General features: G+C 51.4%; 9 protein-coding genes across 9 annotated transcripts; 4 read left to right on the top strand and 5 right to left on the bottom strand.

Annotated features, from left to right (window-relative positions):
• The first annotated feature begins 203 nt into the window (after positions 1-203).
• IAQ61_001068 (uncharacterized protein) lies at positions 204-1,510 on the top strand. The gene is made up of 2 exons (XM_066094955.1): positions 204-536; positions 611-1,510. The coding sequence occupies exons 1-2, from the start codon at positions 330-332 to the stop codon at positions 1,250-1,252; spliced, it is 849 nt and encodes a 282-aa protein (XP_065955263.1). The 5' UTR covers positions 204-329; the 3' UTR covers positions 1,253-1,510.
• Positions 1,511-2,107: 597 nt separating this feature from the next.
• IAQ61_001067 (uncharacterized protein) lies at positions 2,108-4,428 on the bottom strand (the record flags this gene model as incomplete). Its single annotated transcript, XM_003841157.1, has 2 exons — positions 2,108-3,903; positions 4,035-4,428. 2 exons carry the CDS (start codon positions 4,426-4,428, stop codon positions 2,108-2,110), a joined length of 2,190 nt encoding a protein of 729 aa, XP_003841205.1.
• Positions 4,429-4,443: 15 nt separating this feature from the next.
• IAQ61_001066 (uncharacterized protein) lies at positions 4,444-4,776 on the top strand (the record flags this gene model as incomplete). Its single annotated transcript, XM_066094954.1, has 1 exon — positions 4,444-4,776. The coding sequence occupies one exon, from the start codon at positions 4,444-4,446 to the stop codon at positions 4,774-4,776; it is 333 nt and encodes a 110-aa protein (XP_065955262.1).
• Positions 4,777-5,781: 1,005 nt separating this feature from the next.
• Positions 5,782-6,177, bottom strand: IAQ61_001065 (uncharacterized protein; the record flags this gene model as incomplete). The annotated part of the gene is made up of 2 exons (XM_066094953.1): positions 5,782-5,899; positions 6,026-6,177. 2 exons carry the CDS (start codon positions 6,175-6,177, stop codon positions 5,782-5,784), a joined length of 270 nt encoding a protein of 89 aa, XP_065955261.1.
• A 249-nt stretch (positions 6,178-6,426) lies between these two features.
• IAQ61_001064 (uncharacterized protein) lies at positions 6,427-8,134 on the top strand (the record flags this gene model as incomplete). The annotated part of the gene is made up of 3 exons (XM_066094952.1): positions 6,427-6,757; positions 6,813-7,026; positions 7,078-8,134. The coding sequence occupies 3 exons, from the start codon at positions 6,427-6,429 to the stop codon at positions 8,132-8,134; spliced, it is 1,602 nt and encodes a 533-aa protein (XP_065955260.1).
• A 1,048-nt stretch (positions 8,135-9,182) lies between these two features.
• Positions 9,183-9,587, bottom strand: IAQ61_001063 (uncharacterized protein; the record flags this gene model as incomplete). Its single annotated transcript, XM_003841160.1, has 1 exon — positions 9,183-9,587. One exon carries the CDS (start codon positions 9,585-9,587, stop codon positions 9,183-9,185), a length of 405 nt encoding a protein of 134 aa, XP_003841208.1.
• A 798-nt stretch (positions 9,588-10,385) lies between these two features.
• IAQ61_001062 (uncharacterized protein) lies at positions 10,386-14,351 on the bottom strand (the record flags this gene model as incomplete). Its single annotated transcript, XM_003841161.1, has 1 exon — positions 10,386-14,351. The coding sequence occupies one exon, from the start codon at positions 14,349-14,351 to the stop codon at positions 10,386-10,388; it is 3,966 nt and encodes a 1,321-aa protein (XP_003841209.1).
• Positions 14,352-14,931: 580 nt separating this feature from the next.
• On the top strand, positions 14,932-16,698 carry IAQ61_001061 (uncharacterized protein; the record flags this gene model as incomplete). Its single annotated transcript, XM_003841162.2, has 3 exons — positions 14,932-14,961; positions 15,053-16,526; positions 16,580-16,698. 3 exons carry the CDS (start codon positions 14,932-14,934, stop codon positions 16,696-16,698), a joined length of 1,623 nt encoding a protein of 540 aa, XP_003841210.2.
• Positions 16,699-16,886: 188 nt separating this feature from the next.
• On the bottom strand, positions 16,887-20,811 carry IAQ61_001060 (uncharacterized protein; the record flags this gene model as incomplete). The annotated part of the gene is made up of 4 exons (XM_066094951.1): positions 16,887-16,948; positions 19,090-20,359; positions 20,439-20,466; positions 20,573-20,811. 4 exons carry the CDS (start codon positions 20,809-20,811, stop codon positions 16,887-16,889), a joined length of 1,599 nt encoding a protein of 532 aa, XP_065955259.1.
• Between the last annotated feature and the right edge of the window lie 283 nt (positions 20,812-21,094).

Genomic DNA, 21,094 nt, shown 5'->3' with positions numbered 1-21,094 from the left:
TAAAGAAGATTAAAGAAAGGAGGGGTAAAATACTTAAATAGTTAGTAGGAAACTAGGTATTACTAATACTAGTAGATTAATAGAAGTAGAAATAAAAGTAGTTTACGTTTGTGGAATACATGGTATAATAAACCCTATTTAGGTTTACTTCTTCTACCTAAACCACTTCTTGGTCTACTTTAGATAAATATGGCTACTGTAAACCGGTTTTGTACTGTAGTGCCGCTCATATCAACCCGTGCTGCCTTTTCATCTTGACTGGTCTATCGCCTCGGATTTCCCTTGTTCCTCGCGATACCTAGCGGTTGTTCGATTACACCTCAACTTCCATGGCTTCACGCGGCTATGTCGATCCCAACTGGCCTCCCCCAGGCGGTGACGGCAACACCTCAGTCATAATCTACGGCTACACACCTTCCTTTGCCCTCGGAGTCCTAGGATGTGTATTGTTCTTTGTTGCCGGCCTCGCACATGGATGGCAGCTACTCAAATACCGAAGCTGGTACTTCAGTACCATGATGATTGGAATTGGCTTTGTACGTCACCCTTACTCCAGTCGCACGAGTCCCTTCATAGGTATACAAGGTGCGCAACTGACTTTCAGATCTAGGAGATAGTTGGCTACACCTTCCGCATTCTCTCCGCCCGTGTCAATCCTTACAAATTGAATTACTTCGTAATCCAATACTTCTTCATCGTTGTCGCGCCCGTCTTCTTCGCGGCGGCAATTTATACACTCCTCTCGCGCCTCATCTCCGCTACGAGTCGCCAATATGCACCGCTGAAGCCCAAACTCATCCTATGGATTTTCATCACTTGCGACGTCGTTGCGACAATCGTCCAGATCTTGGGTGCAGCACTGATTGGGGTCGCGGCATCGAATCGCAAAGACACGACGACGCCTAATAACATTCTATTGGCGGGTCTGGCATTCCAGGCAGCTACCTTCTTTGTTTTCATTGTGTTGTTCGGGTTGTTTGTGGGGAGGGCGAAGCAGGTGTTGTTTAAGACTATAGGGAAAGGGTTCTATGCTGCATTTTCGCTGGCTGTGGCATTGTTCTACATGCGCATATGCTTCCGGTTGGCTGAGACAGCAGATGGATTGTATGGGAGACTAAACACCAATGAGGTGTATTTTGGCACGTTGGAGTTCATGCCAGTTGTTCTTGCAACACTGTTGTTGTCGGCGTGGCATCCAGGAAGGTGTGTGCCCCGTATGGCGTCGACCAGGGTGGGAGATCTGGAGAGATAGTGAGGATGATGTAGGGATGCGCCAGTCAAGAACTCCGAGGCATTTGAGCAGCTCTTTGCAACTAATATACCTTTACTCGTTGGTACTTTCCCTTGCCACGTTCTTGCTCTCACTTCGTACATCTACTTTGATGTTGACTATACCATTTCGGCGACTCCTCGCTTCACCATTTATCAGCATCCTACATAACAGTAATATACACGATGCCTTGCAACATCTCTCAATATAGACAGCAATTAGAGCATTCTTTTCCTTCCGGCCCCGTCGGTCAGCACAAATATCAAACAAGCAACACATACAACTTTAGGAACAACCCAAAAGATACCACAGGGAGAAGGCCGTGATGCACTTCATATCTGAGCTTAGACCATCGTTGCAAGCGATTGTAATTCACAATCCCTCTACATATTTCTTGCGCTGCAATTTTATATTGTTTTTAAGGCATCTTTTATTCTGTTGTTCAAGTAGACTGGTACGGCATTCGGGGGTTATATTTAGGGTAAGAGTTCTTACTATGACGCCGAGATCGAAGGGCCGGGAAAGGGTACTGGTGTTGTCGCTTGATAACGGGAAGATGGCTATGAGGACAATGTACTGGGAATGGAAGTTTGTTGTAATGCAGATTCAGCATGCATCAACTAACACCAGTGACGAAGTATACTAGCGACTGTGGTAGATAGCAGAATGAGATCGACAATTCCGTTCTAATTCAACACGAATATCAAAATATCAACAATATGAACAATGTAAAAAGCACAAAGGTCTCATGAATAGAAATTTGGGGTATCGAGGGGAACAAAACAGTATAGGCGATGCTCATCACGAATAATAACAATAACATCCAATTTCAACCGACTACACAACGGTAAATGTTCGCTTTGGGAAAGTGTCCAGTTGTGTCATGTCTTGCATCTCCGGGAACCAATACTCAAAAAGATTCTCCGCGTCCTCGCTCATTCCCCCTTCAGGCGTGCACTTGAAGCACTCGAAGAGGCCGACGCGGCGATATATATTGGAGCCTGAAGCCCGCAGGACGAGGCCAACAATGGTGCTGCGGAAAGTCATGCTGACAAGAACACAAACGAGTGTCTCGCAATCCTGAATGGCATCTTCTCCCTGAAGCGGTACAACGTCTGGGGTGAAATCCACACTGACATTATTCTTCGAGAGGTGGTATGCCCATGGCGATGTCGATGTGATGCCAAAAGTGACTTCAGCCGCCATCGCCGCACTCAAATGCATGGGTTCCCCCATGATTGGTGACCATGCGCATGCACGCTTTCCTTTAGGACCAAATGAAACTCTGCATGCGAGATCCATCGCTGATGTAGTTTCGGTGAAGATCGACGATCCTTCGATCGATGCCCATGACCAGCTTGGCACCTGCCCATTCGGAACCTTTGTGCGGTGGCACTGTGTGCTATCATCTGGATACCATAGCAGAGATAGTGTGCTACAGGTCCATTGACCGGCAATGTATCCAGATTGTATGGCAGGGGATAATGCTCTTGCGACGCTTGCTATCGCGATAAGCCGGTCGTTGTCGTATGTGATCTTACGCGCTGTGTATTCGGTGACGATGTACGACCACTTTAAGAGGGCTTCTTCGCGTAGTTTCGATAGGATTTGCGGGCAACCTGTAAGGTCTGTTGAAGCCAACTGCGATGTTATGTTGTCAACTTTGGCAGACCCATTCCCAGGCCTCTTGATGGCAAGGAGACTACTTGTCTTTGCAAGCAATCTTCCAAACTCTTGTTTGATCCTATCAGTAGCGCGTGAATCATATATTGTATTGTCAATGCGACCACATTCGCATTGGTGTCCTTCCCAACACTCAAATACCATTTCCGACTTGGTAAAGTGCAGTACACGACAAGAGAGTAAGCGTTCAGTGTAAGGCCAAGCTCGTGTGAGAAGTGGTGTGTCTAGGTTTGATTCCTTTGACATGTTGAATGGTACTTCCAAATCGTTCATGTCCGCTCCCTCATCAGATAGTGCTTTGAAGCTGTAGTGACTCGGTTGTTCCCTAACATAAATCTTGATCGGTAAGCCTTGATTGTCCTGTGTTTGTATCTTGAACGGTTGCTTCTTAACTGAAAATAATGGATGCGTGCTACTTTCAATAGCTGAAGTTGCAGCAATCGTTAGAAAGGCGTTGCCAAAGATGTCGTCCATCTGTAACGATTCTTCTAGTTTCTCTTGAGTCTCATCTTGCATCAAACATAATGAGTCAATCCACAGCCAGCGAATCTTCATCGCTCGGGTAAGTAAGATAGCTTCTTGCAGTGCTATAGGGAATGTCGACCATGCTATCGTTTTCTTGTATTCTTGCAGTGTTGTTGTGGTAAGTTTCGGGAGGTTGTCAGCCAAACCCCAGACGTGGCACAATGCGACGTACTCCCCATACTCGTGCCTACGCTCAGCTTCTAGATACTCTGATTCGTGAAGCCGTACACTCATTGAATCTTCTGCGAATAGATCTAGGATTCGTCTTGGCAAAGTGGTAGGTCCACTATGTCTGGACTTGCATATTGAATGGCTCGACAGGCAGTTGCTAATCATGCTTTGTGCCGAACAGAGCCCAAAATCTTGTAGTGGGTTCTCTGATATCGGAAGGCCTCGACCAATAGCGGAGAATGAAGACTGTCCGTCTATGCACGTCAGCAACAGTCTGGCGCGTTTGAATAGTTAAGCAAACGACTGGTTGAGTGATTAATGCCAGCCCAAACCTACTAGATTATGGGCGTCGGTGGATGCTTCTGGCTGAACATATCATGCATACCTCCATCAGTGAAGAACTCAAGTTTGAGGTCTGGATATCCACCATATTGTTCATCATCGTCTGCTTCTTCTTCATCCTCTCGCGCGCTCTGACCATGTCGCCCCTTCCACCACACTTCGACTGACAAGTGATCTTGAGCATCCTGATCAGGCTTCGATCTATATGACTCCACTTTTATGAACACGTCTTCTTCATACTGGTCGTGGAAGCGGTCGTGATGCGACAGAATGCCATTGAGGATCAGCGCGCAAGCGCGACAACTAGCTGAGCTTGTGCGCAACTCTCGCAATGATGTGTTCATCCATTGCAGAATATCTTTTCCCGTCTCTTGAGCGCTGTTCAAGCTATGAAGCTGCTTTTGTAACCCCTTGCAACTTGCGCACACGGTGACCATCGTGGCATGTGAGTAATGACAAAGTCAAAAGTCGAAGTTGTGAGGGAGGCGAGTCGTGGAGGGGCAGTCGACGGGATGTCCAACAGTGGGGCAGCAACTGGCAGAGGCTTTGCGCACATTTATCAGCCTGTTTATCTCCAAGTATCACTACGTGATTTGAGCTCGGTAGTGCCTAAGTGGACTTTTCCGGCAGCTGGCAAGTATAATACGATTCCAGGCTCAAGGAAGCGCTTCCATGAGGAGCAGCTCCTCCACGATACCTTTCCTGATGTCGAAGGGGCAAAAGCGCCACTATGCAGTTCAAGACTGTCCCGCAGGAGTGGAGACAACCAGACACCAGGAGCTTGAGCGTCGTCACACATTTCCAAGACCGCTATACATTAGATCGAACTAGACATGCATTGACAGGAGGTCCCTGTCTTGACCTACATACTATCACCTTACCTACCCAATGGATGTCAAGTTTTGGGCATTTGCTTACGACACACATGTCGCTGTGCCGCAGGATCTTTTACACGGAAGCTGATCGAAGATCTGCCGCATGTCCCGCAGCTGGGGCAAAGCTATCCTAACCTACCGGGTCGTCTGGTAAGCGTGGATGAGAGCCGGTTGTCGTCATTCGCCTAAAGTTACCGTGATTTTCTCGTCATTGCCCATGCGAGAATGTTGTTGATCATGAAACACCATGTTGCTACAAGCTTAGAGTTGATGCATTTGGTCTCAGCTGAGACTGTAGTCCTGAACTGCACCGATACCAGCCACCAACTTTATTTCTCACCAGATCACGGAGCTCCGGAAATTAGTGGGGATCCATCGCAATACGAAGGTCTTCCTCAGGAGTTCTTAAAGACCGTGATGCATGGCCAAAAGAAGCGCCGTTTGATTCGTGGATACAGTCAGTCTCGCGTAGTTATTCTGCATTTGCGCAATTAATCTTTTGAACGGAGCATTTTCTTACGTGCGTTTTGGCTGTCCGAGACTGGACTCGGGCTTTGCGCCACACTATGATCACTGTGGAGATCTCACACTTGCTAGACTTGTCAGTCGTCCTTCTCATCTCAGGAAATCAACAAGGGTGACACCTGACCATCTAGGATAGGATATAACCTTACGATAACTGCCAAAGCTAGGCCACTGCAGCGAAACCTGCGCAAGCGCTTACAATATGCCAATTGCTATGCAGTTCGTGAGTATGATAGATGTGGATCGTACACCGATGACACAATATCTGTGGAGGCTACTGATAGGTATGGGGTCTGATCCAGATCATCGGTCAACTTCTGAGTATGCACCTAACTGAACTAACTCATTTATGATAGAAGAAATGGTAGAAGCAAATTTCGGTCAAAGGCTTCAATCAGAGAGAGTCTGGCTGGACTGGTCCGACTGATTCTTAGACTCGGATGGCTCCTGCGAGGCACGAGCTTGACGGATGCCTGTCAGCCATGCGACCAAAGCTGCATACCATGTGCTAGGCCAGATTGGAGTAAAGGGAATTGCAGTTGCGGATTAACAACAGATAGTATACTACTCGAAGAGTGCTATGCATACTAAAAGTTCACTGGCCTATAGTACTCAGCCGGTTCATAGCATTCACTCTCTTACCAATGGAACGTCTTGCAGCCTTGCCACTGCGCTTGAACGCAAGACATTGAGTGGGGAAATGTCTTGCTTCAGCCTTACCTCGTCCGTTGCATCAAGCGGTGAAGACTTCATGATCGACCAGTCTTCGATGAAACAACGTTCCATTCCTTGTACAACAGCAGGCGTGGTGTCACGATATGGGCTTCAGTGTTGTGAGGATGGTTGCTCGAGTCCACGCGTCCTTAGCTGCTCGAGAAGGCTTGGGGAAGCGGACGTGGAAGACTCGTGCTAACCGAAAACGTCTTCCGCAATCGATAACACACCTCCCCACATTACGGACCCCACATCTAAACTTTATTTGGCCAACAACCATATGAGTCTCTACCACCAGGGCATCGTGTATGTTTTATCGCCATGAGTGCTATAGTCGAATCACTGCAGAAGCAGATAGCATCATGCGAAAACACGCTACGGGATCTACGGCAACAGCTGGCAGAAGCAGAGCACAACCGCCGTGAACAGGAGAAGGCCTTGCAGGAGAGGAAGACAGCCGTAGATCCCCTATACCATGACATGGATCTTGGTATTCCCGATGATTTTCGCTCAGAAGTTTTTGCAATCCTAGGGCAGGACGGACATGCATCACAAGAGGATGTTCAGGAGGGTCAGCCACGATGGCCACTGGAACGGAGTGAATACAAGAGATATGGAAGGCAACTGATCATGCCAGAGATTGGTCTTCAAGGCAAGTAGAACGCATAGAACTTGGGTGGGACGAGAACTAACCAGTTGTGAACTAGGTCAACTCAGACTACGCAATGCTCGTGTACTCATTGTAGGCGTGGGTGGTCTAGGATGTCCAGCTGCAGCATATCTCGTTGGCGCTGGCGTCGGTACAATAGGACTTATGGATGGCGATACGGTCGAAGAATCGAATCTCCATCGTCAGATTCTTCACTCCACTGCCAGAGTGGGTATGTCAAAAGTAGAGAGTGCAATGGTAAACCTCAGCTCGTAAGTCCCCTGACACGGAAAGTCGACTCCATTCTAAAATCACCTAACCAGACTCAACCCGAACGTCAAACTCATTCCCCATAAATCTCGCCTTGCACCAGAAACCGCCATCGCCACCTTCCAAAACTACGACCTGATTCTAGACTGCACTGATACCCCTGCCTCCCGCTACCTAATTTCAGACACCTGCGTTCTCCTCTGCAAAACCCTCGTCTCTGCCTCTGCCCTCCGCATAGACGGGCAACTCATGGTCCTCAACAATCCTCCTCTACCCCCAGGCGACCCCAAAGGGGGTCCCTGTTACCGCTGTATATTCCCCAAACCGCCGCCCCCAGAATCCGTCCTATCATGCGGGGAGGGTGGAATCCTAGGCCCCGTAGTCGGCGTAATGGGCGTCCTACAAGCCCTCGAAGCCATCAAAGTTCTCACACAGAAAAAGCCCGCCGCAGGCAGCGACATATCCCCCGATATACCCAGCCTCCTGATCTTCTCCGCCTACTCCACCCCCATGTTCCGCTCCATACGGCTCCGCTCCCGCAAACCCAAATGCGCAGCCTGTTCGCCACATGCCACCATCACCCCACAGGCGCTCGACTCGGGTAGTCTGGATTACGTGCAATTTTGCGGATCAATGAACCCAGTCGATGCGTTGACGCCGCAGGAGCGCATTTCAGCAGAAAATTACGCTAAGCTACGGAATGGGGTGAATCCCTTTACCGGAACCGTGTCCAGCAAGGATAATCACATCTTGGTCGATGTGCGGGAGAAGGTGCAATTTGAGCTCTGCAATATCGATGGGAGCGTCAATGTGCCGTTTTCAAAGGTCGCTGCTACGCCACTGACTGCGGATTTGGTGTCGTCTCCTTCGCTCAGTACGCCGAGTCCTGGGAGCGGCATGGATGTCGATGAGAGCGAGTGGGTTGCGCAGCTGAGGAGGACCGAGAAGCCGATTTTCGTCGTCTGTAGGCTAGGCAACGATTCGCAGGTTACGGTCAGGAAGATGAAAGATTTGGGCTTGGACTTTGGGGGGAGAAGATTTATTGGGGATATCAGGGGGGGATTGCAAGCTTGGCGGAAGAGTGTAGATGCAGAGTTTCCAGAGTATTGAGGTGGTTCCGTCTTGTGATTGTCATGATAAACTTTATTTGATTGTGTGTGTTTTCGTTGCTGTCCTAGTTCATTACTGCTCCTCGTCACACATCCCCCCAACTTCAAATTGCAACCCATTGTCTCGCTATCTCCGAACCAAAAAGCCCAGATACAAAAAGAAAAGCGCTACCGTTCCCAGGGGGGAAGAAATGCAAGACTATGCAAGATTTGCATACAGGAAAAGTTTTGCATTCGTAATGTGCTGTTTTATTCCCACATACCTACTCCATCCTGAATCATACATGTCTCTACGCCCAAACACAACCACAACCAGAATCGCAACCGCAAACCAAGCCAATAACCCACACGCGTGCAGGGCTAAAAGCACCCATAGCGACTAAAACACACAGTTTGATGATTTTCAAACGTCGGACAGGCCGGGGGAAACGGGGCTGAGTTTGTTTGTTTGTCTCTCAGTTTGTTGTTTGTTTGAATGATTGAGAGATTGGAAAATATGTCGTGCAGTGGCCTTGTCATGGGATGTTTTGTCTCGCGCGAATGGGTATATTTTGGGGGATTGTTCTGCGTTAGTTCTTGTGACATGCTTGTGAGGTACATTGATAGTTGAATGCTGAATAGAGTTTACAACCTATAACATATATGCATCTCGTCTTCCATAAGTCCCCCTCCCCCAACTTGCCCACCGGGTCTCACGCACCGCCACCCTCCCCTTGCACTTTTCCCCTTCCACTTCGACATCCCCAATCCCAGAATCCCTTTCCACAAGCCTTTCCTCCATCTCCTGCGCCCTCCTCACAACTCCAACGCCACCAAATCCGGACCCGCCCCGTGATCTCCCGCTCTCTCTCCCGCAAAACCGCAATTCTCGTCTCCACTTCCCCTTGCCGACCCACATCCGCACTCTCACCCCTCAACACCGCCACCTCCGCCCAAACCCGCCAACCGCACCCGTCTCTCACGCGTCCGCTCCCGCGTGTCAAGGCACCACTGCGGCGAGATATCTGGGTCATCGCCGTCAAATTCGAGCGCGATTGCCAGGTCCTCGGTCATGATTCGGCGGAGGGGAGCGGGAGGCGCGATGTCAAAGTCCAGGACGTGGGAGCAGTCTTGGGTGTTGCAGACAAGGCAGGCCCGGCATTGAGGGCAGTTGAATCGGCCTTGGGAGGAGGCGAGACAGGGTTTTCCGTTGATGTGGCCACAGGAGGCTTGTTGGGGTGGATGGGTGGTGGTGTAGGGTTGAAGGCAGATAACCCTAGTCCAGTCACTCCAGGGACCCGGCGCTGGAGAGCGGAAATCACGTCATCCGTGAAGGTCTGAAAAGTGTTCATGAGTTGGAAGAACAGATTCGAGGCTTCGAGGGGGTAGTTGGAGAATGCCTGGTATTCCCGCAGCTCGGATATCTGCTCATCGCTGGTAAGAGAGACGGCCGAAGTTGCGTTGTTGGTTGCCATGTTGATCGTGTGGCTGTGCAAGAAAAACGCGATATCAATAGGAAGATGCCTGATATCAAACAAGAAGATTCGCTGTTGCGTCTGGGATTGAGAATGCCAATCGTGTGGTCGTGCAAGAAGCAATGAAAGATGCTTGATTTCGATTTCAAAAACCCACTGTTGCAATCATGGTTAGAAACCTGCAGTCGTTTCCAAAAGCCCCCAACATCGGCCAGGAACAGCTTATACTCAAGGCGGTGCGTTGCCCACGTGCATTGTGCTTTCACAGCCAAACATGACTGTGTCGTAACGTGCAACCACCCAAAAGGGGTTTGTGTGCAGAAACAGCTGCAGTTCACTCGGCTCTTGCATTTCGAAAAAGACTGGAGTACGCCATGTGGTGTGGCGGTATAGGACGCGAATTGCATTTTGTCGGTGAGTTGGCGGTGACTGGTCACTCAGCGTTTGGATGTTTTTCACCATAGGATTCCATGGAAGCTAATGGGATAGGAATAATAGTGGCGTATTGGAAGGGCTGTGGAGTTGCAATAGGGAAAAAAGAGGGCTGTGATGCGAACCTGTTGGTTTAGAAGCTAGTATTGAGATCAGGTAGTCCATTATCTTGATGTAACGTGTAGGACTCATTACACTCCTCCTTGACTGCAACATCCTATCATAACGCCAATGCTATGCTGATAATAATGATGCTCCAAACATTAAAAAAGGCAGTGTCGCATCGTATTGCCAAGACTGGTGTCGTGAAGGTCAACATACATGCACAGATCAGGAAACCTATTCACCCGTTAGAATCTATTCATTTCACGAGCGTGTGTCTGGGTTGTCCAGCATCAATGGGAGTTGGATTGCCATTACCTCAGCAATGTTTTGGTGCTCAATGTAAGACTGCTGCTTCATATTGCGTCCAACACGCCAGTACATATCAGTGTAGTCGGCGCAATTCATCTCTTTCAGAAACTGTTCGTCGTGCGTGATGACCAGAAGCTGGAAGTTGGCTTGCTTCCGTCGCACCTTGATGATCTCGGACAGCGACTCAGCGAGACCCTTGATGTTTTGCTGATCTAAGTTCGTAGTCGGTTCATCGAGTGCAATCAGGCCGCAGTTTGTGCCAAAGGACTCCGCTAACGCGAGGCGGATGACAATCGAGGCCAGAACCTTCTGGCCTGCGGAGCAACGGCCTCGCATTTCCATTTCTGTGTCTTGTTTCACCATGACGACACGGTAGTTGTAGGTTCGATTGCCCTTTGCGTCACCATCGGATGCAATGCGTATCGTGTCTACATCAGTACCTTGATAGGAGTTTCGCCAAAGTTCAGCAATTGCTTTGTTGATTTCCTCCATCTTGAGTTCGTGATACTTCATTATGGCCTTGTCAAGCGCGCCAGCATACCTACCCAGATCTTCTATGACGGCTTTGGTAGTTTCAACCTTGATGTGTGCCTCACGATACTGCTTGGCAGAGTCTTTGTACAGGTTCTTGTACTCGTTCATAAGCTCAGTAAGCTGATCGTCTTTGTTCTTCATATCGCGTTCTAAGCTGATCTTGTCGGTGTTGAGCAAATGGTAGCGATTATCCCATTGCCGAGCCTCGCGCTCATAATGCTCTTTGTCACGCTCAGCACCAGCGTTTTCAAGCTTCTCAATCTCAACTTGCAGAGTTTCTAGAGAGCGCTTGGCTTTGCGAAATCGTAAGTTATCACTGATCGAGCGTTTCATCATCTCAGTGTCCCGCATGGTGTCCTCGATTTTCTTTATTTTCCGCGTGACGTCCGTCATCTCGGCCTGGATGCGTTCAATTTCCCCATGGAGATTTTCAATATCTCGATGGGTGCGAGTAAGTTGTTGTGGGCCACCACGCTTGACATATGCATCAATTTCCTGATTTGCCTGCGTAAGCTGACGAAGACTATCTGATAGCTTTGAAGCCTCGTCGTGCGCACGTTGCACCCGGTCGTTACTTCGGCGGTTGATGTCTTCATACTTGTATTGCGCCTGCTCGATTTCTGGAACAAGCCTCTCCATTTCGTTGTCAAAGCCATGCTTCTCCTCGCGCAGTTTTGAGTTCTCTTTCTTGAATTCCTCGATGCGCTCAGCAAGAGCGCGCTTCTCCTTTAGCTTAGATTGAGCCAGATGTAGCTCTGCATTGACATCACGAACGCTCAGCTCGAGCGTCGTGATCAGATTGCGGGACTTGTCTTTGGCGGTAGTGAGCTCGTCGAGCTTCGCACGAGCATTACGAGTATCCTCAGTCACCTTTTTCAAATCCACTTGGATTTCATCGATACCCCTTGACAAGCCTGCGGCCTTTTGTTTCTGAGAGAGTTCTTTGATCTGGTCCTCAAGCTCGCATGCTCTGTTGAAGTAACCGACAATGGTCTGGACCTCTTTGGACAATGATTCCACCTCTTGCTTCTCCGCCTCCAATTCGTATATGAGTGAATCCCATTTTTCAAGCTCCACGTTAACTGCATCACGATCATTTATGAGCTTGGCAATGTTTGCCTGGATGGCAGGAAGATCGGTATCTCGGAGACGTGTCGCCAATTCGTAACTTGGTTTCGCGTTGCGGGCAGCCTCCAGTTCAGCAAAAATCTCATCTGCATTGTCACCTTGCATGTTTGCTTTTGCCTTACGAATGATTTCCTTCAGCTTGGAGATGAATCCCGCTGTAGTGAAACCCTCTGACCGATCATCTCGAAGAGTCCTCATGCAAAGACGACAGCAATTATCTCGCTCGGCTACTTCGAGACACTTGCTCATGTAGTCAATCTGCGCTTCAAACTTGGCCTTGTCAGAAGAAGCTGCCTCATAGTCCTCCTCTAGTTGCTGCAGAGTCTCGTCAAAGTCTGCGATGTCATCTTTCTGTATTGACTCCTTCACAATACCCTCATATTTCTCCAGTTCTTTTTGACTATGCTTCAGCTGTGATTCGGAACTAGCAAGCTGGAAATTGATCTTGTCGAGTTTGGTTTGCGCAATGTCACGTTTAGAGCCAGCTTCTTTTACCTTGGTTGCCTTCTCCGTCAACACCCGTTGATACGCCGTGTCCAGACTGGCAGGGTCCCACTCTGGATCGAGGAGTTGCAAGAGACGCTTGTTGTGAACCTTCTTCATCGTCGCCAGACTGTGCTGCTGGTTTTGCAATTCCTCACGCTTGTTGTCGATTGAAGCAGACTCGCGAGCTTGCTTAGTAGCATCTCCAAGCTCTGCAGTCAGACGCTCCTTGTGGTCTTCTAGTGTTCGTACCATTGTTGAAGCTTCGAGTTGACGTTCTTCGTAGCGCTCAGAAGACGCCATTGTCAGCGCATTTTGCAATTGCTGCTCGACTTCGTGCTTCTTGTCTTGCAAAATAGCTTCGCTCCCTTCGTCGGCACTGATCTGGTTCATTGACCTTTGCAAGTCCAATATTCGCCTATCATTGCTTACGATTTGAGTCTGTGCGGACTCCTTGCGTTGAGCAAGCCCAGATTTCCGTGTGTTGAGCGCATTGAGCTCGTCCTGAGCAGTGCGAAGTTCACGCTGCGTTTCTTCACGAACGCGGTCGAGGGCTTTGTTCTGGTCTTTGGACATCTTACTGAGGATTTGTTGGAACTCAGTCACCTGCTTGTCCGCAATTTCGTAATCATAACCACGGATACCATGGCGTTTGGCAGTTTCCTTGATGGTGTTCTCGCGTTGCTGAATCTGGCGGTCGTGCTGCTCTTTCTGTGCCTCGTACTTGCCAATCTCATTCTGCTTTGCGCCAAGAGCTGCACGCTTTTCTTCAAGATTATGTTGAATGTTGCTATACTGTTGTCGAAGCTCAGTTGACTGTGAGGCATAAGTAGCCACACGCGCTTCGTATTGATCCAACATGTCCTGAAGTTCGTCGTCCGACTCGGCCATCTCCTTGAGATTGTCCTGGAGGGCAGCTACGCTGTCCTGATTGGCTTGAAATGTAATGCGCTTAGCCTGTAGCTGGGCGACAATCTGCTCAAAGCGTGCAGCATGGTTATAGGCTTGGCTAGCCTCACGTTGTGCCTCGTCGCATTCAGCGTCCACTGTCGCATATGTCTTTCGGAGCCCTTCAATTTCGTCGTAGAGTTCTGCCTGACGCTTCTCGCTCTTGGCAGCGCGCGTCTTGTCCTCTTTGGCATTTGCCTCGATGATTTTGAGCTGACCCAGTTCGATGTTGCGATCCTTTCGAATGAGCTTGATGTTTTCGATGGCTTTGGTGTACTTGAGCGCCTCAAAGATCTCGTCAAACTTTTTTTTGAGAGTGCCAGGATCACTCAGGGGCCACAAACTGTCTTCCTGGTGGCAGAAAATGACGTTATCCAAGATGGCTTTGGACACGCCTAGGTACTGAGGGATGATCTGATCCAGTTCGGCGACACGAGTGGAGATGGAGTGCTTCTCGCCATCCTTGATCATGAGGAGTGAGCCTTCTAGAGTCTTTTGGCTCCTCACGGATTTTTTGACAGTGACTTGAAGGTTGCGTGTGGCAACCATGCGCACTCCTGAGGTGGATCGAAAGGAGAGTTTGACTTGTGCCAGCACTTCTTTCTCGTTGCACAGCTTGGGGTCGTGGATGAAGGCGCCCTGTGTCTTGCTGTTTGCGGGGAGATCGCCGGTCGTGGCATATTTGAGTGATTCAATGATGGTGGTCTTGCCAGAGCCGTTCCAGCCCACGATAAGGGTGAGGGGCGCAGTGAAGATGATGACCTCTGCTTTTTCTGGGCCAAAGGAGCGGATGCCCTGGATCATCATGCGTTCGATTTTGGACATGATGGGCGAGAGGGGGGGTTAGGTGGGCCGCACAGTCGCAGCGCAGGCTTCGTCTTTGAAGGCCAGATTTTGGTTGATGTCTGCGCAGATGCACAGGATGATGAGGGGTGAGACTAGGCGTGGGGGGAGGGGGACGCGACTGCCTACACAAGTTCGGGTAGGATGGCGCAACGCGACAGACGGGGCTCGCGAGTTCACGTGACGCTGAATCCCGACCATTGACCTCACGTGACGTGCCCCAGACTTTCGAGTTCACGCACGTGATGAGTTGATTCCACCCATCAAAGATCACGTGATGTGTCTAGACTCAGGTGGACAGCTGACTATTAACAGGCCCACACCGCCCTTGAACAAGCGTGGGATTGTGGACAACATGCATTTGTGCGGCTTCTTTTTGCAAATCCCATCCTCCTCATCCTGTTCGGCAACGTGTGCCGTGCCTGTCCATTCGCTGCCCCTCTGTTGCGCTGCATCCCCCACCCTCGCCCCCCCTCCCTTCGATCGCGGGCTGCCCTGCACAAGACTCCATGATCGCACTGTGAGGTTCGCAAGCGCTGCACTCTGACAGCCTCTGACAGCCATGGCGCTCTACCAGAACGGTGGAGCTGAGGTAGGAGACCCCCACCCTACCCGACCCGGACCAGGGGTTGAGTCCCTTTTTGCACAATTTCCAGCCTTTAGCGATGGTGACCGTATTGTAGATGGGACTTGGGCAGATGACGGGCTTGCCCATGCATCCACAGCAACAACAACAACAACAACAACAGCAACAACAGCAACAACAGCAGCAGCAGCAACAGCAGCAGCAGCAACAACAACAGCAACAACAGCAGCAACATCAACAGCAACAGCAGCAGCAGCAGCAGCATCACCAACAACAACAGCAACATCATCATCTTCAGCACCAACACCAGCAGCACCAGCTTCAGCAGCTGACTCCGCAGGGCGCAGACCTGGGGGGGCTGCCCATGGACGATGTGTTGCACATGGACATGGACATGTCGTCGTTGGACGGGGGGGACGGCCAGGGCGCCGCCTTCTCCTTCTCGGACCCACCAATGCAGAACAGCGTGCCTGTCACCAGCAACAACATGGGCGATATGCAACTGACAGGTGCGGGCGCCGGCCCGTTACCCACGGGCTTTGGCGCCCCCAACATGAACCCCTCTGGTAGCACCCTGACTGAATTCACCAAGCGCCGCAACTGGTCGCAGCGCGTGCTCGAGGAGTTGCGCGACCTGCTGCACATCCTCACCCCCGATGGCAGGATTCTGTACGTCTCGCCGTCGTGCAAGCCCCTTACCGGCTGGGATCCTGCGCAGCTCATGGGCCGCTTCATCAACGAGTTCATCCATCCCGATGACATTGGCATCTTCGTCAAAGAGTTCAACGAGTCGATTGCCTCGGGCAACCCCCTGCGCTTCTTCTACCGCTTCCGCAAGGCTGACGAGTCTTGGATCATCTTCGAGTCGCATGGCCACCCCCATCTCAGCGCCGACTCGAGCTCGTACGCACCGCCCAATACCATCAACTGTCGTGGCTTCTTCATGATGGCCCGCCCCTACCCGACCAAAAACGCCGCCCTGCTCGACTCCTTCCTCGAGCACAAGATTGAAAACGAGCGCCTGATGAAGCGCATTGCTGAGCTCAAGCGCGAGGAGCAGGACGAGCAGGACGATTGGGCCAAGCAGACGGGCGACAACTCCACCGCCATGACACCCTCGGAAACACACGTTACACAGAGCGTCAGCCAGGCCGATGCAGTATCCTATGCTCAGATGCCACCACCCGCGAAGCCCGTCATCTCCAACACGGCCCTGACGCGGCAAAACCTTGACGAGGCGCTGGCCGCAAGCAAGCCCGACAGCATTAATGACAAGATGGCACGTTACGAAGGTGCAACCCATCTGGAGACCATTGAGATGTTGACTGGTCTGCGCTATCGCGATGGAGAGCGCTCGCAGGGCATCAGTACCGGAGATGCCAGTCCTAACCTCATCCGTGGGGACGCTGGCATACAGATATCTGTCGACCGTGATGGCAGGAGCTCGTCTGACAAAAAGAAGAAACTGAAGATAGCCGACGAGTACGTCTGTACAGACTGTGGCACATTAGATTCTCCAGAATGGCGTAAAGGCCCAAGTGGGCCAAAGACCTTGTGCAATGCTTGTGGTTGTGAGTGCCTTACTTCTCTACCGCCCAGACTAGATTTACTAACTTTGTGGTAGTACGTTGGGCCAAGAAAGAGAAAAAGAGGCAACAAGGATCAAGCAGCAGTATGCTCGGTGCACCCCCGATGACAAACACTCCCTCTCTTCCCATGCATAGCAGTACGGGCAGTAGTTGAGCGCAGCCGGTCAGAGTTGGACTCTTCACTGCGTGCATCTCGACACTAGCCATGATGCTGTAACACCACGATGAATCGACAAGAGCCAAGTTTGTACAAAGCTCGCTTTTTCGTGGCTCATTTTGACTCAAAAGTAAACCGCTATGATTGCAGATGACAGGGCACTAGCAGGAAGAGTGCGCTCCCCTCTAGGATGCATTCCATTCCTCCTTGTACAGGCATTGGTGGCTCATTCGAAGCATGTACGCAGCTTCGTGTGTTGTTAGTTCAGTGACACTGTATGGGATTGGATCTAAGATTGTGGATAGCTGGACACAAAGAAGTGCATCAAGTTAGCTTGATGCTGAGTTAAACCTCAACCAAAAAGTCACGACTAGCTTCCATGAGCCACAGTCTCGGTACGAAACGAACGAGCTGAGACATGACATCCTGTCATCCACTGCCCCAGATGAGACGAACCACCTACAACGATAGCTCTTGACCTGCCATGAAGTGGATCCTGCCACCCTTGTAACTACACCCGATATGACGGCATCATGGTCCCCAATGCGATGTTCGACGTGGCTGCATCTCGAACTTAAAGCCACCATGGATCGACAACCAAGCGCAAACCGCGGACCCACAACCACCGCTGCCAAGCCTGTTGTAAAGGGGAGACGACTTCGGTCACACCCCGGGATCCAGTGCAATCAATGACGTCAACATTTCTGTCGACTGCAGTCGGTGGCCCTTGTGCCCATCTTGAACCCAGAAGCCCAGGAGTTGTTTTTGATACAGAAGATTATCTGGATGGAGAAGATACCCTGAGCGTAATCGAAGAAAGATTCATCAAGAGACGTCGATGTACCATCTTCCATGTATTTGATCCAAACAAATTCTCACCCTGCCAATCCTTCACCCACCGCGGCCAATGACTCAAGATGTCACACGAGCCAAGCTGCCATTTCACAGTTTTGCAACGGCATCGCGGGGTCACATTGCACCAGCAATTCCTCAAATCTAATACACACGCCCACACGCAATAACACCTCGAACCATTCCCAGACAGCCAAAACACCGCGATAACCCACCGACTCGACACGCGAAAACCAACCCCAGCACGCCCATGGCATCTTACTAATCCCCCGCAGTTCACCACCAACCGACCATCTAGCACACGATACGCAACCAAAGCACTCAAACCCACATCCTCCCCCATACTACGTCCACACTCCACAGCAGCCAGGCTGGGCTTCTCGCACACCGTCTACATATCCCGTCTGAACATCCCCCCACGGCGTCGGCATTTTCCTCCCTCGGGCCGCCTTGTTTACCAGTCCACACATAATCATGCGCCTCTATATTTGGAAGAATTAGGGCGGTGTATACTTGCGCTTCCCGCGAAGCGCTTCATGCTGTAGCGGAGGAGGAGCGGCTGTGCGGGTGGATGTGGATGTGGATGCTGTGTTTGGGTGTGGGGTGGGGTGGTGGGTTTGGAAGGATGGTTGTGTAGGGAAGAGGACGTGGGGATTTGGGGGTTGTGTGTGATGGGGGGATGAGACGTATACAGTGAATGGACGTTGGAGGGGGTTATGTGTATGCGTATTGGTTGGGAATACCCAGGTGTGTAGAGTGGACAACGCAGAGGGAATAGATGTATCCATCTTTCCAAGATTTACAATTAGATGAATTAATTAATCAACATCTCATCCCCCACCCTCCCCACCCTCAATCCCCCCTGATCCTACCTACCCCCCAAACTTCCCCCCCCCCCCTCCACCCCCAACAAAACCAAAAACGTCGCCTTCCCAACCACACCCGGCCCTCCAGCCCTCCGCCCCCCAACCACCAACGCCAGATAAGCCGCCAGCTCCGCATCATCCCCAATCTCAACCACAACCTCTCTATTCCCTACCTGTCCAGCCTGTCCAGCCTGTCCTCCCCCACCACCCCCACGATACACAACCACGCCCTCAACCCCCAACACGACAGTCCCGCGATGCTCGCGCATCGCGAGCGCCGCAACCTCTTCGAGCAAGGGGGCCTGTAAAATGGAGAGCCAGAGGGTTTTTGCGGGCTGGGGGGTTGAGGAGTGCGGGTGGAGGCGGAAGTAGATTGGTATTGGCATTTGGGGGTGGGTTGGGCTTGGTAGGGTGGTGGGGGTGGAGGAGGGGGGGTAGTAGGTGTGATAGGGGGGCGGGTTGTAAGTGGATGGTGTGAGGAAGGCTGCGTCTGTTGCGGCGAGGAGGAGGGAGGGGTCTATTTGGAGGTCTGATGGGGAATGGGGGGTGTGGGTTAGGTTTGTATTGGTGTTTGAGTTTGAGGTTGTGTTTGTGTTTGGAGGAGCGGAGGTGGTTCGAGGGGTTGGGTGTGAAGACTGTGTGGTGAGGCAAGGGGGCGCGGGGCCAGGACCAGGACCTTGGTGGATTTGCTTCTTCTTTGTGGGATCCTTTGCGATGCGTTCTTGTTGCTGGCGCTTCATGACATCTCGGGCCAGCGCCTCAATGGCGCGGATTTTACGTTGGTAGTCTGGGTCGGCTCCGCCGTGAGCCAGGGCTCGGGTCAGGTATTCAGACTCATTCACCCAGGCTTGTTTGAGCTCGGTCCAGAGCGCGTCGCCGGCTTCGTACTTGCTGGTGCAGTTATTGGCAATCAGTTTTGCGGCAAAGGCTGCCCTGACATATCTCGTTCGTTCGGGGTTCAGGCATAGCAGCTTTTTGGCCTCGGAGAGATTCATGCTCTTGCCCATGACACGTAGTCGTTTGGTAACGTCCATGCAGATGACGTCGAGTGACAGTGCTCGCTGACCTTTGGGGCGGAAGAGAGCTTCATTGCTTTGCAGCGCGTCGGGCTCTTGTTCGAATGCACTGGACAAGTGTACGTTTTCCCGTATAAGCTGCCGGACAATTTGCGCCCACTTCTCTGGCCCGGCAGTGGTCTTCTTGACAATGTCATTCTCCCTACACATCTCCAGGAAGCGCTCGCGCACCTCGCGGTACACGTCATTGTCGAGTCCCAGATATGCCTTGGCCTCGTCGATGGTGGTCTCGGACGGGAATCGAGGCGGCTCGCCTGGGGCATCCGGTGGTAGGCCAGCCCAACCGCGTGTTCGCCGTCTTCGTTTGCGCGTACGCCACTTCTCATCGCTCTCGACTTGGAGTTGTTCTTGTCGTAATTGCCTCCGAAGCAACTCTTCGGCGCTCAGTGCTGTAGGGCCTGCGTCTGCTGCATCTGCTGTCTCTGCGCCCTCCGCCTCTGTTTGTTCCAAGCTGAGAGCCTGCTCTTCTTCGCTTTCCTCCTCCTCCTCCTCTGAAGAAGGCTCGTCCGCCAGTATAGAGTTTGCGAGGTTATTAATCAGACCGTTGCCTGAAAGGACCTTCTGTGGGCGCTTCTTCTGCCCCTTTCCTTTTCCTTTTCCTTTCCCTTTTGCCTTTACTTTCCGTATCCCGCCATCTACAGCCACAGCCTGCTTCCTCTTCGGTCTAGGCGCACTCTCTCTCAGCAGCAATTTAAGCCTCAATCGCAAGCGGATGAGTTCGCGGTCATTAATCGAGTAGCCCTCCGCCTGCAGCGTATCGATCATATCCTTCTGGGTGTAATTCTGCTCCCATAGATCCTGCACGCGGGCAACGAGGGCCGGGTTCTTGTGCGCGGGCGCCTGTTTGCGGGGAAAGTCCCATCGCTGGAGGAGGTGTCAGTTTTGGCCGGTTTGTGCATGTGGGCGGGCGTGATGGTGTATGGCGGGCGGGGGGAATGTTTACTTTGAATTGTGTCTGGAAGGCTCGTTTGCTGGTACGTTCTTGTCATCAGCTTCACTTTGATACACGGTACGGCGAGCTGTAAGAGCTGTGGATGCACTCGCCCAGCTGCTCGGACTACCAGTCGACCGACATACCTGGGCGTGAAGCCTTGGGCCTCCCAGTACGCAATCACCTCGTCGAGACTCTTCTTCTCCTCGACATACAGCCGGTAGCACTCTGCCTCCTTGTCGTCCCAGTGATACATTTCCTCTGCCCGTGGCTCTCTCACAAGTAGGGCGGGGGTTGGGTATGGGAGGCGCGCGAGCAGTTGCACAAGTGGTTTGATCGATGGCTCGACGCGTGCACTGCGTTTGGTGGTGAAGGAGCCCGCCATAGAACTCGCCCCGCCAAGTAGCGCGCCCCCTTCTCGGCTGACACTACGCCGAAGCCGAGGGGTTTGCGGTTTATGCTCCGATTCAACTTCAGTTTTGTCTACCCGAGAAGCCCGCACGCGGGCTTGTGGATATTACGGGTGCTTTTTGCGCTGGCGCTGGCGGGCTTTCTCATTACACTTGAGTTTGTACTTGCAATTGTACACGCTACTCTCTAGAATAGCCTTGTTCTCGTCCTTTTCTACACCTTCAAACACTCTGCAACCCGTTGCCCGCATACTCTAC

This window comes from Plenodomus lingam, assembly GCF_022343315.1.
Source record: "Plenodomus lingam strain CAN1 chromosome Unknown contig_11, whole genome shotgun sequence".
Classification (NCBI taxonomy): domain Eukaryota; kingdom Fungi; phylum Ascomycota; class Dothideomycetes; order Pleosporales; family Leptosphaeriaceae; genus Plenodomus; species Plenodomus lingam.
Note: the sequence above shows the minus strand (reverse complement) of the source record. Positions and strands in the feature narration are given on the sequence as shown.

Excerpts from the sequence above, each read along its gene's own strand:
- IAQ61_001068 (XM_066094955.1), top strand. The coding sequence starts at position 330 with ATGGCTTCACGCGGCTATGTCGATCCCAACTGGCCTCCCCCAGGCGGT. Across the intron at positions 537-610 it reads TGATGATTGGAATTGGCTTT|GAGATAGTTGGCTACACCTT; the intron begins GTACGTCACCCT and ends TTTCAGATCTAG.